The sequence below is a fragment of the Eutrigla gurnardus genome (assembly GCF_963514095.1).
Source record: "Eutrigla gurnardus genome assembly, chromosome: 1".
NCBI classification, from domain to species: Eukaryota; Metazoa; Chordata; class Actinopteri; order Perciformes; family Triglidae; genus Eutrigla; species Eutrigla gurnardus.
This window is the reverse complement of record NC_139915.1, coordinates 26,474,137-26,495,749: the sequence shown is the minus strand read 5'-3', so window position 1 is coordinate 26,495,749 and position 21,613 is coordinate 26,474,137. Positions and strand designations below refer to the sequence as shown.

Below are 21,613 nucleotides of genomic sequence, written 5' to 3'. Positions count from 1 at the left end.
GCGATCGATACACTGTTATTTCCCATATTTCCCATGGAGAGCAGATTTATATAGATGCTGATAGCTTACTATAGAGGGTGGCAGTCCTCTGCCAGCCGGCTTGCTGTCGCTCAGCTCGCTAGGCTAACTTTAGCGTGATACTACTCTGGTTTGTACGTTAGCATTAGCTAGCCATTTAGCTAATCAGAGGTTATTACGGGAGGAATATCGCTGTGTTTTCAGAGGCCTGTGTCTAATTAAGATGGACATTTGAAATGACAGTCACCCGCAGTGTCTAGCGGAACTGACGCGTATCAAAGGTAAGGTGTCCACGTCGTTAACATTGGACGTGTATTACTATTTGGTGCTTTTTTTTTTTTAGCTGACGGCACGTTAGCTTCTTCTTCTCTCTCTAAAAGGGCCTGTGATTGACAGCTTTTGCCTGGTGATGACACTGCTGCTCCGGTTGTTAGGGAAAATGCTCACGAAAACGAGTCATCGTGATGCCGACACCGGAATAAAACAAAACTGTAATCAACCCTGTAGTTGTCACCTCAATGTACACGCGAAATAAATGTCAGATCGGCTCATCCGCTAAATCAGTGCTGAGTTTTCTACCGGTTTTTTAGCCCCTCTACGTTGCTCGCCAGAACACTAGTGCCTATTATTGTTGATATGTTGTCACGCTGGCAACATTTATTGAACATAACGATATAATAACCAAGTTAGCGTTGCTGTCAAGCTTGAAAACGGATGACGGATGTAGTGTGCTCTTTGACTGTGCCGGGTGGTTGCTCATCATATGTGAGGTGTCATCGGGGGAAAACCAGTATCTTGAGTCTTTGTCCTGGGTATTATTATAAGTCAGCAGCCTGTGCTCACCGTCTATTTTTAGAATATTGAAATCGGTAGATAAGAGTATTTTCACACGAGGTCCTTTTAAAAAACCGGTGCCAAAAAATGACAGGGAAGTGGAGAGAGGGAGAGTACACAACTTAGATCATCATACGCCATCAGGTTTCTGACAGATAAACCGCAACATGGATTCGATCTTTGTAAAGAGCAAAGTAGTAGTGGTAGTTTTTATATTTCAATATGGTTAATTTGTTAATTTACAACAGATTCAATATTCAAAGGTTTTATTATCATATAAAGGAACGTGTTTCCCTATACAATTAAATTCTTCGCTTGCTGTCCACAGAATGCCAAATAATTTAAAGTATAAAAATAGATAAATAGTACAAAAACAAGTCATTATTAAAGGCAGCATGTGAGACATAAGTAAAACAACAATAAAACAGTGCAATTGTAATTTATTTCTTCATGCCCAAGTCTGTGGAATATAGAATTTTAATTGATCAAATAAAAAAATATTAAAACTAACTTTAACTCATAATCCCACTTTTATTTGTCTTTTCCTTTCATTTTTAATTTTTTAAAAAGTGGTAATTTGTTATTTTTTCCTAAAGGTCCAGCTTGCCTTGATGTTGGACCTCCTGCCTAGAATGCAGCCATGAGCTCTGCCTTGTGGAGCCAGGAGAAGCCCAGTGGGGGCTTCAGGGAGGACTGGCGCTTCTACATGGTCATAAAGGAGTGTACGGTGGAGAAGCCTCCCCAGAAGACCCTGAGGATCCCCCGTGGCAGTCTCGGTCAGGCCTGCCAGGAGCGCAACAGCCTTGGGCGAACGCTGCCCCCATGCAAGGGTAAAAAAAGCCTCCGCATCCTGGACCAGACCAACGTGGTGCTGAGTCTGGATGAGCGGGACGTCCTGGAGCTGGATGAGAAGCTGGCCGAGCTGCTGTTCCCCATCACCAACTGTGAGGAGCGGTATGCCCTGCTGTGCAACAAGTTGCGGCTGGAGCGCGTCCGTGACATTGACTGTGGTTCGAAGGTGCGCGTCCAGCTGCGCTCAGGGGATGAGCCTCTGCCTGGTGTGGTTCGCTTCAAGGGTTCGCTGCTCCCTGACCGAGCCCTCTCTGGAATCTGGTTCGGAGTGGAGTTGCTGGTGAGAACTTGTGTGTCTTTTCTTTCTTTTCTTTTTTAGAGAGGGTGTTGTGGTTATTCTGTGTTTCCTCTGTATTTGAAGTGCCAGAGAGCTTTACTACAGTAGAAATAATACTTCCAACATTGGCGACATTGTTTAAGTTGCACAACACAAATCAGAAAATGTCCCCCTTACGGAAATGTACTGTACAGAGTCTGGTTTCTCTTGTAATAACATGGCAAAAAAAAGCAAACCCAACAGTTTTGAATCATATCAAAACTACAACTTAAAAACAATGGATAGGGATGTAGAACCAAAAGCAGAATTACAACCACGCACCGCTGCGACTACAAATTTTTATAGGAAGCTGTTTTTAATGGCAGGAGTCTTGTTGTTGTTTCACCTGTCACCTGTTCACCTTTAAATCAGTTAAGACTGATTGCATAGGTGTCTGTGTGGCTTGTGGAAATTCCTTTCAGTCTCTTATCCGATATATAAAAGAAGCAGCCATGAACTGGTTCGCTATGGTGCTCTGCAACAAGGTGGTTTTTGCAATTTCTAAATGTTAATGCTTCAAGATGCACCAGACCTAATGGTCCAGGAAATTAAAACACTACATGGACTTTAGTATCTACATACATAGGAGAAGCACATAAGTAAGTGTCTCTGCTCCGCTTTCATTTCTACCTTGTCAACTTGCAGTTCTATGATGTTTGACCCTGAAACAAATCAAAAGTTTTTTGCAGACTTTAGAGCTATTTTGGTGACAGTTTGAAGCACAAAGCAAAATTAAACGGAATTTGCACTTTTGTGACATTTGGTTTGCATCTCGTTACCTTGTGCATCATATTTGTTTTGACTTTACTTAGTTGTTCAGCCACACGATTCTTTGGTTATGGTCTTTAAATTTCATGTTTATTGTTATGTTTCAGTCACCTCCAGGGAAAGTGGGGGTCGCCAGTCTCTGGCCATTATTTAGGGGGTCGCGGGCTGAAAAGTTTGCAAAACTCTGTTCTAGAGAAGGCTGTAACAAAAGCGAGCAGATAATGACAACTTTTTGTGTGAACTATTCCTTTAATCTCAACAGTAAATCTGATTCTTCAATGTCATGCCATTCATGCTGTACTGTATGTACAGTGAGTAACACAATACAAAGGGTTTCTTATTGAAGTACAAAGTTGTTATGCTACTGAGTCCAGCTGGCGTCTTCTTGAGTGGGCCGATGGAGCGCCGTCATTGAGACTGTAGCTCAGACCTCAGCGTTTTACACATATGTTCAGATCCCATTCTGATTTAATGCCCCAACCAAATAGAGATGACTCTAATTCATCTAAAGCCTGCATGTGAGAAAAGAGGCATGAACTGTAACAGTATGCTTTGTGAGAGCATCCAGTGTGCTAGAACTTTTTGAATGCATTCATCATTGCAGTGAGTCAAGTCATATTCTTGCTGCAGTAATCGATCATATGCTCTCACGGCTCTGTGATGTTGACTTCCCTTCACTGGAGAATGCTGAGCTAGCAGCCTCCCTACCTGCCCTACTTTTTTTTTTAAATGACAATAAGTTGCTCAACCCCTCTTGCTCCTGTTCTGGCTCACTCTGTGGACTTGTCTCATCCTCCTTCCTTTACTCCCGTTCCAAGGAAGAGGGCCGGGGCCAGGGCTTCACGGAGGGCTCCTACCAGGGCCGCCAGCTTTTCCGCTGCGAGGACGAGTGTGGCGTGTTTGTGGCTTTGGACAAGCTTGAACTCTGGGAGGATGATGATGACGAAACCTTGGGCGAGCTGGAGGTGGACCACGTCAATCTGGTGGAAGAGGACCAGGACTTCCCACCGCTGGAGATCAGCTCCAGGGTCCTGGTGCAGACCAGGGACGGGCCAGAGAGAGGCACCATCATTTTTTGTGACCTACTGCCGGGCAATGAGAGCCTGGGCTACTATGTGGGAGTTGACATGGTGAGTAAGGGTCTCTCTCTACATAGAGCTGTTCATCTTAAAATCAACAGGTTAAATGAAGAAAATAATACACAAATGCACACAATCTAAAATTGTCAGAAGAATTGAAAAAGCATTAAGTTCTTTAACATTTTCTTCCTGAAAATATGACTTTCCACCAAAGGAAAAGTTCAACATTTTAGGGAATATGCTTATTCCTGCTGATAGTTAGGTTGATTGATACCACTTTAATGTTTGTATGCTAAATATAAAGCTACGTCCATCAGCCGGCTAACTAATCTTACAAAGCAGAAGAGATTTGGACTATTTCTTCATAGGAATCAGTAACCTCCTGGAGGCTGCTTGTCCTGACCAAGAATTCATTTTATTTTTATTTTTATTTTTTTTTTACAGTTGATACGTGTTAATTGGTGATGGTTGTGGGCTGTTTGGCAGTAAAGTAAAGAAGACAACTAATTGCCTCTAAATTTGACTGTGGTCATTTTTTAAATGCCAACATGGCTGAATACTCAGCAGATCCTGGACTTATGTTTATTTTTTACGACAATATTGTGGTTATAAAATCATTATTTTGTCAGTGCAGTAGCTTGGGAGTGACTGCTGGTTAAGATGTCATGTTTACGGACAGTGACTAAATAAGTAACCGATGAAGAATTACTGCAAGTCATATCAGTACCTGCTCTCTGTGCAATGATGATAAAATAGAAAAAAATCTCGAACCCATACATGGTCACAAAACATGATACATAATATCCTGATAGTCATTGTTTTCAATATTTTCTTACACCCATAATTCCATGCTTCTTGAGTGTAACATCCAAACAATATTCACAATGTTCTTACCTGGTCAGTGTTCGTATTGGAGTGAGATGATGTTTCAACTTAGGATGCTCCACCATCTTCGTTGTAGTTTCATCATTATGACTGTCCTCATCCCAGCAGAGCTGCAGGAAGTCACACACCTCTGCTTTAATGAACGGAGTCAAATTATGAGAGTGAATGTCTCCTGTTAATGACTTGCCTGTGTTTTTTGTTTTTCTCATGACTGTTCCTCTGTACGTTGAGGGAACCTGTCTCGTTTCCTGGGATCACAGTAGCCGGTATCTATGACTACTGTTGTCAGGCAGGAGAGGTATTGTAGTCATAGACAGATTGAAACACATAACTGAGGCATTTGACTGCTGATCGTTAGCAGCAGCAGCAGCAGCCGCACCAACAGCAACAGCAACAGTAACAGTAGCAGTAGCAGCAGCAGCAGCACCAACAGCAACAGTAGCAGTAGCAGCAGCAGCACCAACAGCAGCAACAGCCCACTCAGTGCATCTGAGCCACCCACACAAAGGCAAGGCAGTCACGCGGGGAGTGAGGTAAAGACTTAGTGCTGTATGACCCAACAGCATGGCAAGGGGCCAGCAGGCAGCTGAGGAGAGCCCACTGCTCTGCCTCACTCTGCGTCCAGCCTCGCCCTGCCTTCTCGAAGCTAGTGGCACTGGCCTCACGCTCATCATAGCTCATCCCGCAGGAGCTGGGTCCCGGATACCATACTACAGAAGAAGAAGTCTAGTGGGGTTGTGCTTGCAAGTAGAGCGTCCAGGTGGAATGATTTGAGGTGCAAGATCTGTTGTTTCGGTGGGGGAGGATGAGATGAGCAGCTTGGATCATAACAATACAGAGGATCAGGCTTAAGCGTCATTTTTTAGAGCGATAGGACGAAAGACCTCATTGAGAAGATAGTAGGGGGGGGGGGGGGGGGGTAGCACGTGTGGCACCTCAGGTTTACAGAGATGAAGAAAGCTCGGCAGGGTTATAAGGCTCTCATGTCTCCAACTCTTTCAGGACAATCCTATCGGGGACTGGGACGGTGTGATTGGTGGGAAGCTGCTGTGTAATTTTGCCAGTTTGGAGCACACGCGACTCGTCCCCATCTGTGACGTAATGCCAGGTGAGTCACCCAGCACTTGTGCCTGTTTTTGTACCATGCGTACGCCGTGAAAACCTCAACATTCAGCGGCCCCTCTCTCGGCTCAGCTCTGAGCTCCCTCCGAGCGTTCCGGGTTTGTGTTTTGCTTGCAGCGGTAACAGAGAGCCTTTTGTGTTGATGCCTCACTTGTTTTTGAAAGTCAAGTGAGATACTCGGGCTCTTTGTTCCCCACGTTGGCATATTGATTTGTTTATGCATGCTCCTGCCGCCTCTCTGACTATCTAGAGAAATTTTGAATATTCTTCATTTTGCAAATGTCTAATTCTGAAGCTCTTCCTTTTGCACTCTCTAGACCGGCTACATGAAGTTGTTGTCACTAAGTAGAGTTACTTTCATCAGACATAATGTCTTATTCATTTGTTCCTAATTTGTTGTGATTTTTATACTAGATGCTCCTTTGTGACTGTCAGCCTGTGTACAAAGTGAGAGGCAAGAAAACTTCTGGTCAATGTGTAGTTAATACACATCTTTTAGACTGAATCCTTTCTTAAGCAACACATCATTATAAGAATGTTTCACATAGCCAAGACAACTTAAGTAGAGTCTTTAAACTTCCTTTTTGGATATTTAAACTTGTATGCTCATCAAGCTGCAGTGACACATTGAACACCATCAAGGGGAAAGAGGGAATGTAAATGAACAGACATTGCAAGTGGGCTGTGGGAGACATTTGGTGCATGGTAGTTTCAAAGTAAGCTGGTATAGGGGTGTTGTGCCTCTAACGTGGATGTATTTCTGGGCTGTACAGAATATTCCATGCAGGACCAAAGGCTGCAAAAGCACAGTTTTGCCCCCAGAGGCACCAACAGTGACAAGTCGTCCTCTGGCCAAAGCAAACCAAAGAGCAAAGGTACTGCACTGATGTTATGATACAAAGCTAACTGACATAGCAACTACTTTGATATTATGACCATTCTTAAAGGAGCTTTCCATCAAAATTGTCTGGTTGTGTTTCTGCAAATGTAAAAAGCATTCAAACTACTTTTTGTCCTGAAGATTTCAGGTTTCACACATTTTGTCTAATGATCCCCCTGAGGCTATTCCTGACAGAGGAAGTCTTCTCTTGTTTTTCATACAACTCTAAAAATGAAACGGTGGGGTCAAACTTAAAATATTTAGGCAAACAAAGCTAAGAATAACAACAGATAAAACTTTTTTGGTGGAAAATCCCTTTAAAAAATAATGCGTCGGGAAATGCTTAACTCGCATTTTACACAAAATATCAGAAACTCCCATCGCAGCTGCAGTGATTTTATGTGAATGGAGTGCGTTACTTCCCTGGTTGCTCTTATTTTCTCTTTTTGAGTTTATTTTATGCAGAAAACTAACCTGACAGTTGCTGAGTAATTGTTTTTTCTAGGATTAGATTTTATCCCCTTTTAATTCTCACTTGTTGAAAACGGGAACAAAACATTCTCTCTCTCTCTCTCTCTCTCTCTCTCTCTCTCTCTCTCTCTCTCTCTCTCTCTCTCTCTCTCTCTCTCTCTCTCTCTCTCTCTCTCTCAAACACTCACACACACTTACATTTTGCTTATCCCTCTCTGTGTGTTTTCTTGTTCATGTACTGTGTTATTTACAGGATTAGGTCATCAGTGTGGCAGTAGAAGCAAGTCTGAATTTTACTATACTTTAAATGGCAGCTCTGTTGACCCCCCAGTCCAGTCCAAATCCAAAAGCACATGGTATATTGATGAAGGTAAAACACGGGTACTCGTGGGATGTCAACCATCTTACCGGCAAGCTCCTGTTTACAACAAGCTACATACTCATTTGCTAACATTAGCGAGATTGCGGGTTTCATTCCTGCCTTGCCAAAGACATGTATGTTACATATATCGAATGTTCTGGTGATGTGGGTTGAAAACAAGCATACAAATGTAGATAGTTTTTGCAATTTGTGTGTGCGAAACCCATTTCTACCCACCTGCTAAAAGCATGTGGCACATAATCACTTTTTAAAATAATAATCAAGTTTATTTTTTACTCGTATGACTAAAAGTTTCTCGTAAACTCAATGAAATACAAAGTAACAATTTTTTTTACCATATTTTCTCAAACTGTCACTTAATCCTGACAGATGTACATGAGATAGATACAAAAAATATGCGACGGAAAACACATGAGGTTAGAAATAAGTGAAATGCAGTAACAGAATCTTGATGCACAGTTTTTACTATTTGATCAGAATTCATGATCAGATATTGTTAGAGACTCCTCTGCTCTGATTGGTTGTTTTTCTGCAGGCTCGTGCACTACGGTCTGGATATCATGACAGTTCAAGCAAATATGATGAAAATAATATATTTATAAAAGCTGCTATCTGCAGTTTAGTACTTTCTAATCCAGCAAAAGATACAACTGTAAAACACAGTTTCTCATAATCTTAATCCTAATTTAATTTCTGCAGCAATTAAACAGAGCTGTGGTGCTGAAACAGCAGAAGTCTTTACCCGCTGGCTAATATACGAACGACCACCAACACAACTGATCTGTGAACAGAAATAGTTTTCCAGGATCTTACAGAAGATGTACAGTTTAGAGCTATTCAGGAGAAAAGCATTATTGATCGTATTTTTAATATTCTCCTATTAAAAATGTACTAATACTTCATAGTGTAACTGGGCATCTTAAACATTTGTGGATGTAGGTGCCATTAAGCTCACAACATGCTTATAAGGTCTTAATCATAAGAAATCTGAAGTCATAATAAACCAGGAAATTAAAAGTTACACAATGCTTTCTTTTTGTGTCACTTTTTTAACACATGGGAGAAATTAAGTTCCATACAAAATATATTTACTGTATGAATATGTTAGGTTACGTACCGTTTATTCTAGTATGAAACCATATACAATGAATGTCTCAAACAACAATTAGTAGTTTGTTGCAGGAGCTTGCCTTAAAGACCTTTCCATTAGTCATGTCCTTCATTACCATTTTAGTGTGATATTCCACGTGCATGGAGTAATTGGTGTGGCCCTGTGGCTTTTAATAATGCTCAGTGCTGCAAATAACTCCCTGGCTCCTTTGGCTGCAGCTGCAGTTTAAAGATGAACATTTCTGTGTAATACTATTTGCAGGCCAAAGCATTATTAAAAGTTGTCATTTATATTGTCACAACTGACTGAATCAAGTCAGCACATTGTGTCATTCTTTTTGGCATTTTCATTGTGGGTTGTGGGGGACACAAGTTTGATCACATCACTCATGTTATCACCAATGTGTGTCACTTGTGAGTGTGTTTAAAAGTACACAGTGTTCTGGATATTAAGTCATTATTCTATTTATGGTCACATTCTGGATACGATTAAAATTCTATTCGTGAATAAAGGACACATTTTTTTCTAGTGAATTTTCACCCAAACCTGGAGACATCACATATCACCAAAAAGGAGAGCAACACACACGAGAAGCTGTGTTCAGTCAGCATCGTGTTGGTTACAAGTATGTGTGAGCTCTGAAATGTAGACGACTCATCATCAGAATGAGAGCTGTGAAATGATTGTGGTGCAGAACAGATGCTTGTGTGCCTGTTTTTCAATACTAATGCAGACATTAGGAGGGGTGGGCTATAAATTGCTGACATGCTGTTTTCACAACTGCTTCATCATCTCGTGAACGTGTCATCATTTCCTTTCGGGGTTACTTTCCACATTATGTGTCTTTTCTTTGTGGTTATGGTTCTCTCATTAGTAGAAAGGTTCAAGCATCGTCGTCTGTCGTGACAGTTCAGTCAGTACTTGTGATCTTACAGGGATATGTGTAAAAATCCTGCTTTTCTTTTCTACTTCAAGTGCTTGAAATGATAAAACCGGGCCAAAAATCTGTTTTTTATTAGTGGCAGATATTGATTCCCAGTGACATCACAAAATTCTAATGTATTGACTCAACTGTCGCTGTATGTACACAAGGAATTCTTCTTTTTGTAATTCTTAGTGACAAACAAATAGATTAAAATGGAATAAAGTGAGATTTGAAAAGCTTGATTGGTGCACAACCTGCCTTTACTAAATTACACATAAATCCAGGGAAGTGCTCATAAAGATTCAGGTGTGTCGTCTCAAAAGACTCCTCTAAGGGAAGAAGAGTCTGCACACCAGACCTCATGTCTTAAACAAGGGCATTTTCACACCTAACCCAAAAACTGTAGTCTGGAATGTGACTTGTTCCGTCAGGAATTGAGGAGGTAGATAGATGAATAAAAAATATGACAAATAAGACATTTTGGACATGTCAATTAGACGTGTCATTTATTAGAAAAAGGGGGTGAGACACGAAAATGATCTAAAGAACCCAGGTCTGAAAATGCCCTGAACCGCTGGGATTGTTTTGGAAGAAATAGCATCACAGTTGTAATGTATGAGAAATATGTACATTTATTAGCACTTTATAAAGCTAAATGCCTCCCGTTGCCAGTGTGCAGGTTACTTTCTTCTTTCAGTTATTAAACCGTGACTCAACACCATCTGAAAGTTGTGTTTATACTGACCTCCAGTGGTGGAGTTCTCCTATTGCCAGTAAAACAGGGACTTTCAGTTCGGTGTTAAGTTACTGACATCTTTCCTTTCATAATATGATCTTTTTTTCCTGTGAAATGGACATTAAGTTTTGGTTTCTGGTTTCTGTCCTGCAGTTGGGGAGGACCCCGCCAAGTCACTTACTGACACGCCCCCCGACTTCAACCAGTCCTCCCCGCCCTCCAGAGCCCCGCCCCCTGCCTCGCTGGCCAGTGACAACAAGTTCCACTCTCTGCCCTTCAGCCTGAACCGGAAGACCGGGCCCATCGACAGCATGAGCCATGGGCCTCTCTCCCTCTCTGTCCAGTCTGTGATGGGGGAGCAGCCCGAGCCCACGTCACCCGCCGCCCCTCCCTCACCGCGGCCGTCGACGCCTCCCCGGGGACAGCCGGGTCTGGAGGTGGGCTCTCTGGTCGAGGTGAAGGAGAACCCCCCTCTGTGTGGTGTCATCCGCTGGGTGGGCCTTCCTCCTGGCCTGCTGGAGCCTTTGGCCGGGCTTGAGCTGGTGAGGCAACACAGCAATGCAAACTCGGATGTTTTCAGTATCATTACGGGGAAACAAACACAGAGATACTGGTAGAACGAGCATTAGCACACCGAGCTCAAATGTAATGCATCAGCATGTGAGACTCTAGTGCATCTTCAATCCTTTGTCAGATTGCTTTGTTTACATTTAAAAGATGGTGCTTATGCGATCATTTTTCCAATCTTGGTAATTTCTGCTTTTTCTATACATTTTGTGTAGAGTGATGATTATTTTCCGTTGCTGCTATTTTTTAGCTCCAGATACGTAATGACAGCTTACATAAACACGTTCAAGCAGAAACACGAAGTGGTTAGTTCCACCTAGATCAGGTGATTATCAGCTGAGCTCTGGACACTCACTGCTCTAGTCTTAATTAATATGTGTTAAAGCCTTTTCTGTTAGTAACCACTGCTGATGTTGATTGCTATTCACTCGTCAGCTATTACGAAGCATCACAACCTGACATTCATTTGAGTTTCTGCTCTTAAATGCTTGCTGTTGGTAACCGCTGTTGATACCACTAACTTTAATTGTCTGCTGAACAGGGTTGCAAAGGGTCGGAACATTTCCAAGCTGTGGACTTTTAACATTTTTGCACAATTTCAATATAAAAATCTTACCTATTTAATAGCAGCCTTATTTGGTGGGAAAATTCACATAAAAAAAGCAAGACTAGGTCTCATGGCATGTTTTGGTTAAAAGTCTGCCTGTTTAATTGAATTGTAACCATTCACTGCATTCCACAGCGCACTCTTCCATAACATGTACAGATCATTTGCGAGCATCCCATTAAATAGGAATTCGGCAAAATTACAACCCTCTGCACGCACAGTGCATTCTCCCATCACATGTGCAGCCCACACTCCTGCCAACACTTCTGCACTGAGCCCAAGGACTGCACACTTTCATGCAGGTTTTCAACTCTTGTTTGCGAAATCCGTACAAAATCCAAAGTATAAAAATAACAACAATCGGTTTTGGGGTGGTTTGTGTTGGACTATGTGTTAACCAGGCTCAGTGACTTCCTGGATTCTGTGCTGGTTGCCTGGTAACCTCACAGTGCCGACAACACTCGGGACAGTCGCAGCAAAAAAGCGAATCAACACATTTCACAAAATATTGAACTTTTCCTTGAAAAATAATTCAACGTTAAAATGTTTTTATTAATAGTGTGCATGCACATGGACCACAGTTATTAGACGGTCAGAGCATAATGCAGCATATTGGCAAACAAAGTCAGCTCCAAAATATCTGATCAGAGTCAGAGAGTCCTAAATCTAAACTAATTAGAAAAGAATATATTAAATGAAAGGCCATGCATTTTTAATGCACAAACATATAGTACCTGACCTGATCGTGACCTTCCCTTCCAGGAGGAAGAATGCCCCGGTTGCACCGACGGCACCTTCAAAGGTACGCGGTACTTCACCTGTCCACCCAAAAAAGCCTTGTTCGTGAAGCTCAAGTGCTGCCGGCCCGACTCCCGCTTCCCGTCGCTGCATCACTCCTCCAACCCCATAGAGCGCTGCAACTCCATCGGTGAGTCGGTGGAATTGGGATGATTAAGACGATCTGAATGAACTATTGCATCCAAACGGCCTCACACTTGTGTATGTGTTCATGCAGCGTTCGGAGGTTACCTGAGCGAGGTGGTACACGAGAACACGCCTCCCCGCACAGAGAACGACGGCCTTGATGTCATGGTGGGGAAAAAGAAAGGCATCCAGGGCCACTACAACTCCTGCTACCTGGATTCAACCCTCTTCTGGTCAGTTCTCTTTCACTGTTTAACAGTCAATACTTCATCCGCTACAGTGGGTGCCATGTTGTATTTACTTCTCTGGACTTTAGTTATATTGATTGGCGATATGATGCTTCCTCAGCCAGCACAGCAGTGCTGTGCTTGCCCAGAGGCAAAGGCCTGTTAGTAAGCTGCTTTGCCCACTGGCTCTAACCGGAGGGTGCATTCCTGCTGTGAGCAGGCTTGTAGATGCTGTTGTTTCTGCTCCGGTGCTTTAAAGATGGCTGGACCAGGTTGGAGTTTGAAATTTTAGCTTCAAATTTGACCAGAAATTATATTAAAATAAAATATAACATTTCCAAGGGAAGTTAGAATCGATAATAATAATAATAATAATAATATTTTAAATCAACGATACAATTAAAGCAAATGTAATCGAACAAACATCATCATGGTAAATCCTCATTTGTCTTGTAAAAGAAACATGAATATGAATCGTAACCCCTCGGTTGTGTATTCTGCGCTGCAGTCTTTTCTCCTTCAGCTCTGTACTGGACACGGTTCTGCTGAGACCGCGCTCCAAGACCGACGTGGAGTACTACAGAGAGACCCAAGAGCTGCTGCGCACAGAGATAGTCAACCCCCTGCGCATGTAAGTCTGAGCGGTTTATTGCATACCTCGCCACAACTCACATCTCATCACATAAAAGCTGTTCAGGGAAAAAGAGCTTGCACATGATTTGAATTCACATAAATAATTAAAAACACAGGCTGGAAACGTATTGGTTGTCTTATTTACTTAATTGTAAAAGTGTTCAACTGATGCAAAATTTTACTGATAATGTCTCTAAAGCAAATGTGACCACGTAGCCAGCTTGTAACTGGCTTGTTCTTTGTCCTGCAGACATGGGTACGTCTGTGCGACCAAAGTGATGAAGCTGAGGAGGATCCTGGAGAAAGTAGAAGCTGCCTCCGGGTTTACGTCTGAAGAAAAAGGTCGGAGAATGACGCAGATTCATTGGTCTCTCAACAGTTTCTCACACGTTTACCAATGTGTTCATTGTCACGAGTTTGACTGTATCACAGGGACTTCTTTGTGATGTTTTTAATCTCTGAATGTGGCTATTATTGAATGAGTTGCTGTACTGATTAAATAAAATAACCTTTTGAAGTTGAAACCAAGTCTTTAGGGAACTGTTAAATATAATACACTGCTGCAATTAACAAGGAACGAAAGGAAGAAAGCTATTTTAAGGAAGCATACATTTGTTACTGTAGTGTATTTTCTCACATCTCACATAAGCACGCCTTGCACTGCAGATCCTGAGGAGTTCCTGAATATCCTTTTCCATCACATACTGAGGGTGGACCCGTTGCTCAAGCTCAGGTAAGGGCCCGACGCCTTTTGAAAGAGTGCAAAACCTCTTTGGCTACAAAAAAAAAAAAGATACAAGCAGGATGTTTTTATAATTTCATCATGATTTTTTTTTATATAGCTCCACTGAGCTATATAAAAAAAATCATGATGAAATTATAAAGCAAAGATATGTGTGAACATATCTTTGCTTAGTGGACTCTGCAAATATAGTTCCGGACATATCATTGCTGCCAAACCACAGAACTCAACCCGGCCTTGTTTAAATCTGCAGTATGTAGATTTGCACAGTCACACGATGTTTCACTTCTGCTGCAGCACTCACACAGGAGATTGACTGGCAGACAGCGTGGGAACATGGTTTATCTACAGGAGTTCTTTGGTCACAGTATGAAAACTCCCTGTATAGTCATGTTTTAATGATTCAGATGAGCAGCATTCGGTCTTCTGTACGATCGGGTTCTGCAATAGTATTTCCCTAGTTATTCTTTCATACCAAATCTAAACAGACTTTTAAAAAGTTTTAAAGCCATGTTATACAACATGACTAACCTGAAACATGTATCTGGCTTAGAAATCAATACAACATTGATTATGTCTTTACCATTCATCAGGGATACAGAAAATGTGTTTATCATATCCTCAAGAGAAACGGCCTTTTTTGATTATCGGTCAGCTTGATGTCGACATTCAACTGCCATTAAAGAGAAAAATAAAATGTCCCTTTTATATTTACCTGTTGGCATGTGGTTAGATTTATTTATACACATTTCAGAGAAAACATTATTCAAACCTGAAAAATCTGCAAGTTAGTTCAAAATAGACGTTTATCAAAAACAGTGTACATCCATAATAAACAGTGCTATCTGTGGTACTCTTTGGTATGAAATTGATAGATGACTACAGGTTGCTTTTTACTTGTTTTAGCTTTTAGAATAGCAATAGTTTTTGTAGCAAGTGCCTTTAAATATCTGAACAGATGACAGTTTTCCTGTTGTCTTTGTCCCCTGAGAAAGAGATGATATAAATTAACTTGTCCTCCAGGTCAGCGGGACAGAAGGTCCAGGACTGTTACTTCTACCAGATCTTCATGGACAAGAAGGACAAGGTGGGAGTTCCCACCATCCAGCAGCTGCTGGAGTGGTCCTTCATCAACAGCGACCTCAAGTTTGCAGAGGTGAACTTCACTTTATTTCAACTTTAAAAAAACAAAAGAACAGATTAGCTTGAGATGAGTAGAAAGATCGTTGGTATTGTGGTTCTTTGATAGTCATTCCCATCTTCTAGATGACCACATCACACCCACGCTTATTTTTACACTTTCTTGCAGTACAAAATAACATGGTGATTTAAAAAAAAGAACCTCATGTTTTCAGTTGCATTTAAATAATAATATTGCGTTAATTCCGGTGAGTTTGAGAACATTGAAATGTCATCAGTTTGTTATTATTAGAGTAGGAAATTAAACATGTTTTGCATTAGTATACTTAAAAATCTATTCATTTACAATTCAAAGCCAGTCAACACTGTACATTCAATACTGAATAAGAATTAAAAATCCATATATAGGTGATGTTTAAAAGAATGAGAATTACATATGATGATGATGTGAATGAGAATTTTACAACTCATGGAGCTAAACATGAATATTAAAAACTAGAAGAGTTATAGCTCCTACTATTCAGTCTGTCATCTGCGTGCCGATTAATGCCTCTGCATACTCTGTTTAAAGGATGATTTATTGCTTTATTAAGGAGTAATTATTACAGTATAACTCTGTAAATGACAGTTGTTTTATTTTACGAGTTAGTCCTCGGGCAGTGAACCACAATATGGCCGCTACCAGCAAATCTGGCGTTGTGGTCGTGTGTGTTATTCCAGTAAATGATTCAGTCAAATAGAAATGTTGGCATCGTTGAGCTGATGGTGCAGCTGAACAATGTGGCCATGTTGGAGGATAAGCTTTGCTCAATGGGGAGCCACGAGAGGCTGGAATGTAAGTTAGTCCTAATACAACAGCACAGAACAAGTCTGGCAGCCCTGTTTTGTGGCGTCTTGTAGTTTTGTGAGGCTTGTTTTAGAGGATCATACCATCACAGTTTGTGTCCTGGGGGCACAAAATGTTTATGATTTAGGATGCTTCAACATCTTACCCATTTGGTTCAGATAAAAGACTGATTTCTCTTATCCTGTGTGCACTGAGCCTTGTTGATGACCTCATAAGTTTTCTCTTCCTCTATTTTCCCTGACCCCCAGGCTCCCTCCTGCCTTATCATCCAGATGCCCCGCTTTGGCAAGGACTTCAAAATGTTCAACAAGATTTTCCCCTCGCTAGAGTTAGACATCACAGACCTTCTCGAAGACAGTGAGTTGTAGCTAATACATGTTTTTCCCCCCAGTGTGTGTACGCGCGTGGTGTGTTCTTGCCGATCGATGGCGTTTCAGAGCTGTGTGGCATTTGGTAATGAAATCCCGCTGAGTTGTCACTGTTGCTCAGCTGTGATGAAGGAACCTTTTTTTTTTTTTCTGTTACAGAACTTTAGCACAGTGTGTCGAGCAGAATAAAGTATGTGTTTCTGTTATTATCCAGCTCCGAGGGAATGTCGGATCTGCGGAGGCCTGGCGCTCTACGAGTGTCGAGACTGTTATGAGGACGGGGATATCACGGCTGGCAAGATTAAACAGTTCTGTGAAAAGTGTAATACACAGGTAAACAACAGGGGGCATTATTGCAACACCAGTTCTATGAAAAACAAAGTTGTAAAGTGTGGTGGGCGGATCATCCACTTGGTGGCGCCAAATCCAAAGGAATCAACCTGCTTCATTGCATAAGTTATGTTGCAGCAGAGTGGCTTCTAGATTAGAGGAGGAACACATGGTCCGCTCATTTCACACTAGAATTTACTGAAATATTGTTTGATTTGTATCCAAACGGCTCAGTATGAATCCTGAAATGTACTTCAAAGCTTTTGTTTCATATGATCTTTAATCCTTATGTGAAGCCTGATAAACATATTTTGTTCAACATTGTTCAAGCAGTAACAATCTTTGTGATGTTGTGTATCTGCGTGCGCTCATCCAGGTTCACCTCCACCCGAGGAGGAAAGCCCACCGGCACGGCAAACTGTCCGTTCCCAAGGAGCTGCAAGACGGTACGGGGCGGCAGGGCAGCTTCCCCCGCCAGAGGATGGAGCTGTTCGCCGTGCTGTGCATCGAAACCAGTCACTACGTGGCCTTCGTCAAGTACGGCAACGCGGATTCCGCCTGGCTCTTCTTTGACAGCATGGCCGACCGTGATGGTAGGTGCCGCGGCTTCTCGATGCTGCGATGCTCCGGCATTAAACTGAATGTGGAAATGAGATCCGGGATATGTACAGGAAATAGTTTCTGTAACGCTGGTGCAGAGTAAGACAGATGGTATTATAGGGCCTCAGAAACACAGTGAAAAAGACACTAAACGAATGAATCACTATGCAGCCAACTCTGCACTCATGCATGAATGTCTTTGAGACTTACAGTCTTACTGTTTATTCTTCCTGTGATATCAGACATGATTACCAAAACACCCCTAATAATGGCAATTAAAATTAATTTTCATGAATTAAAACTATACCCCCGTGACCCTGAACACAGGATAAGCGGTAGACAATGGATGGATGGATAAAACTATATACATGAACATAAGAATAAAGGTAGGACACAGTAATTAACCATGAGCCTGCCTGGAAGAATAGGAAAGTTTGCTTTTGGATACGATCACAGTTGTAATGGCAACCGCTTGTTCTCGAGAGCAGGACCACAGAAAACCTCAACGGACCTGGATCTGATTCTGGGTACAGCTGAAAGAGCTCTGCCTGATGACCTGAGAGCCCTGATCGGGTTTAAGTCATTGAGCAAGACAGAAATGTCCTGAGGAGCCAAACCATTTAGTGATTTTTAGACGTTAGACTGTTATCCAGATTTTGAAGGTACTTCAAAAAGTTTTGCTCCAATCTACTTACTACAGATTATTTTCATTCAAAATTGATTTAAACTTTTTTTTTTTTTTGTAATTACGAACAATGGATTCATTGTTTGATCAGTGAAAGGTCAAAAATACTGAGGGATATTTGCCTGAAATAGTTTCTCATTCATTTTTTTGTGATTTGATTAATCAATTTATAGTTTTTACCTCTGATTGTTGTTTTATTTTATCTTGGCTAAAATATTAAAGTGTGTAATTGTCATATAAAGATATATAATCGTTGCTGGAAAGTTTGAATTATAAGTATTTAAAAAAGTTTTTTTATATCTGCCATTTGCTCCTTCTGGGTCACTGTGATCTGACTGGATGCACTAACTCCTAGTCATCTAGTTTTCCAAACACTAGTAATAATAAGTGAAGTTGTGAATATGATGTGACTAAGGCTTTGATCGTGCATGTGGCTTTGCAGGAGGGCAGAACGGCTTCAACATCCCCCAGGTGTCTCCCTGTCCGGAGGTGGAAGCCTACCTGAAAATGACACCAGAGGAGCTGCACACCCTGGATCCCAAGAGCATCCAGGGCCAGGCACGACGCCTGCTGTGTGACGCATACATGTGCATGTACCAGAGCCCAACCATGAGCCTGTACAAGTAGAATCCTCTCCCCAGCCCCTCCACCTTTGCCCCCCTCAGCCACTCCGCCTCCCCCCTCCCCAAGGGCAGGAGGATTCCCAGAAAGACCAAAAATGAAAAAACAAACTAAAAGAAGAAAGGCTGCCTGCCAGCAGGGGTGCTGTCCAGAGTTAACCCTCTCCACCCCACCTCTCGATGCCTGCCTATCTCCGGAGGTTGGAGAGATGGAAGAGAGGAAGGGTGGGGGGGAACCTATTTGCACTGTGCATTAGTTGAAGTGTTGTGTTCTTCATGTAGTCCTATGTAGCTTCCCCCGTGTCTCACAGCTGAGCGTTGGTGGTGGACGATGAAGCAAAGGTAGGCCTTATGAAGATTCACTCCCTGCTCAGGGAGGAAGGGGGAGAAGATGGGCGGGAGGGGGGCGTGCTCGCGTCGCCACGGCTGACAAAACATGTGCAACAAAAACAGGACGAGCTAGCGAGAGGACCTCGGCCACCTCATTTACCTTAAGAAAAGAGGAGTCCTGCTATTCTTAATCACTGTAAAAGACGGGGAGCTTTCCACGATGCCACATTAAGGAAGCAAACGCAGTGCGCAAATCCTCATCCAACCCGTGTGTACTGTTCTTAAAAAAACTTGTGTAAAATCTCTTAGTAGCATAGATTTCTCCAGGTAGTAACATCAACGATATAGATGTCAACCTACTGTGTAGTTGCATTAAGACCAGAGTATTCTGCTCTCTGTGAACGGGTTTGAATATTTCCCCCTTCACGCTGTGTAAATGTCTTTACAGTACATGTTTTGCAAAAAACAGATGTGGCCATTGTAAAAGTCTCACGTTTTACTGCATACTTGCTCAAACAATGCTGCACTTTTTTGCTCCATCCCCAAGTGGACCTATCAGGAAACATTTAGGTTTTGCTCTTTTTTTTTCTTCTTTCTTTCTCCCAGTGGAAGTCACAGTGAGTGCTAATTTGTTGGTTGGGAGACATCAGAGTTTTGTGTTGCAGAATACAAATGTGCTTCTCCTCTGTAGCTGTAAAGAGCGCTCTGCATTGCTAATGCAGAGGAGATGCCAGATAAATGCACGAAGGGAGACTTGTACAATGGCTCCTGTTGTAAAGCTGCTCGGTGGAGCACTCCATGCATTCATAGGGTCAATGAGGTGAAATACTGGAAAAGTCCGGCTGTGTTCTTTAGAGTAAGAGAGTATGATGTGAGGCATTTCACATGCGGTGTTTTTTTTTTAAAGACTCATAGTGATGATGACTAAATCTAAATTATATTTTATGTTCACAAAGCCTTTTTTCTCTGCCCGCCATGGCAAGTATTGACTCTCGCTGCCTTCCATGAAGATGTGACATGCAATGTTTCCAGCCATATATACCAGATAACAAAACAATTGTGATCAAATCCTATTTATTATATTCTAACCGTATTACAAACTCATGTCGTCCATTTTTTTTTTTTTTTTTATGAAAATGAAACAGGGTTGATGATACTGTTTGGGATTCTCCTTGTCCTCTGTCGCAGTATAATGAAGGGAGTTATTGTAGTTTACGACGTCTCATAGCAACTACTGAATGTCAATAGTGACACGCTGGGAGTTACAGTGTGGAGTTGGAAAAGGAGGGGTAACGAATGAGGCACAAGGCTGGTGACCTTGGGGCACCATATATATGTATTTAAAAACAACAAAAATGGTAAAATTCAAAAATTACTTGATTCCATTGTATTCCAATGTTAAAGAGTACCCAAAATCAGAAGCAGTCCAACCGAAGATTGAGACGTAAAGTAGTTTGTTTTTATACATCACATGAAATTGGATTAAAATCAAGATTTTCCGAAATCACAACTTAAACTAGGAGTTAGTCGTGAGTTTGAAATAGGTGTGAAAGGGTGTGTTTTTTTGTTTTTTTTAATAAATTCGGTTCCAGTTGGCAACTTCCATTCTGCTCTGTGGTCGTTTCCACTGTCCCAGGGATCCTGACAGGGACCGTCCTGTGTGAACTCTTTTTTTCTGCACTGCTGAAGCTTGTCACTGACTGGAGACTCGTTCTCTATGAGAGAAGTCTCACAACGGAGGATGGGAGTTTGAATTTTTTTTTTTTTTTTTTTTTTTTTCTGTTGCATCTGTACAGTATAGACATATGTAACGGGTGGAAAATTAATGTCAGTGATGTTCCTGTAAATGTTAACAAAATAAAGCCCATTTTGAAGGGTACATGTTGGGAGTGGTGTAATGACAGATCTCGCCCACTTCAGTGTAAGTGGAGCACCGATTATGGGAGGTATAGTCTCTTGCAGATGCTTTGTGGGTCGGGATTGGCAGGTTTTTTTTTACGAGGCTTCAGATTGCTGCCTCTTTGTCAAAAAAAATGTTTTTCTCGCAATGAAATGTTTTTTATGAAGACAAATTGAGAAACCTATTTCACATACTGAGACACCAGTGAGGGCGGAGGCTACCATGGAGAGTAGATAACTTATAGTTTTAACATTCACTTTCTGTTCCACTTCAGCAAACTGTAAGGGATCAGCAACCCATAAAAGTAACGACACACTAACATTTCCCATTTTAAATAGCAACTTTACAGCTAAATGTGACGGATTGATCTCCCATGTGTGTCGATACATCATGACATCATCTGTGGTCGGACTTCAAACATCCAACCTGAGATTTTAAGACTTTAATCAAGTTAAAAACATCCGACACCCACCCATCATCTAGCAAATTAGCTGTTCTCATGTATTAAGTCTGCCTAGGTTTTTCATTTAATTGGGCATTTTTTTAACTTTATTTTCATGGGAGTTGACTTTGTTTCATACTGGCTGTTATGACTGTAAATGCATTGTGTAGGCCTACAGTACAAGCACAGAGTTGCTGCTGAATTGCTGACAATGGTTGCTACACTTGAGGGGGGAAAAAAGAGGACCTCCCGAAGTTTCCAACTGAACATTG

The 21,613-nt window shown here is 41.7% G+C and overlaps 1 protein-coding gene across 3 annotated transcripts; it reads left to right on the top strand.

Moving 5' to 3' along the window:
- The first annotated feature begins 17 nt into the window (after positions 1–17).
- Positions 18–20,878, top strand: cyld (cylindromatosis (turban tumor syndrome)). Of its 3 annotated transcripts, XM_084013920.1 has the most exons (17): positions 18–299; positions 1,449–1,984; positions 3,607–3,918; positions 5,755–5,860; positions 6,648–6,749; positions 7,479–7,595; positions 10,533–10,921; positions 12,316–12,481; positions 12,569–12,710; positions 13,213–13,335; positions 13,588–13,679; positions 14,004–14,070; positions 15,103–15,235; positions 16,315–16,423; positions 16,649–16,767; positions 17,141–17,357; positions 18,492–20,878. In XM_084013920.1, the coding sequence occupies exons 2-17, from the start codon at positions 1,493–1,495 to the stop codon at positions 18,674–18,676; spliced, it is 2,871 nt and encodes a 956-aa protein (XP_083870046.1). In that variant the 5' UTR covers positions 18–299; positions 1,449–1,492; the 3' UTR covers positions 18,677–20,878. The 3 variants fall into 3 exon arrangements, with proteins under 3 accessions (XP_083870046.1, XP_083870048.1, XP_083870047.1); XM_084013921.1 differs by lacking the exon at positions 7,479–7,595 and having other exon boundaries at positions 20–299; XM_084013922.1 differs by lacking the exons at positions 6,648–6,749; positions 7,479–7,595.
- Positions 20,879–21,613: the final 735 nt, after the last annotated feature.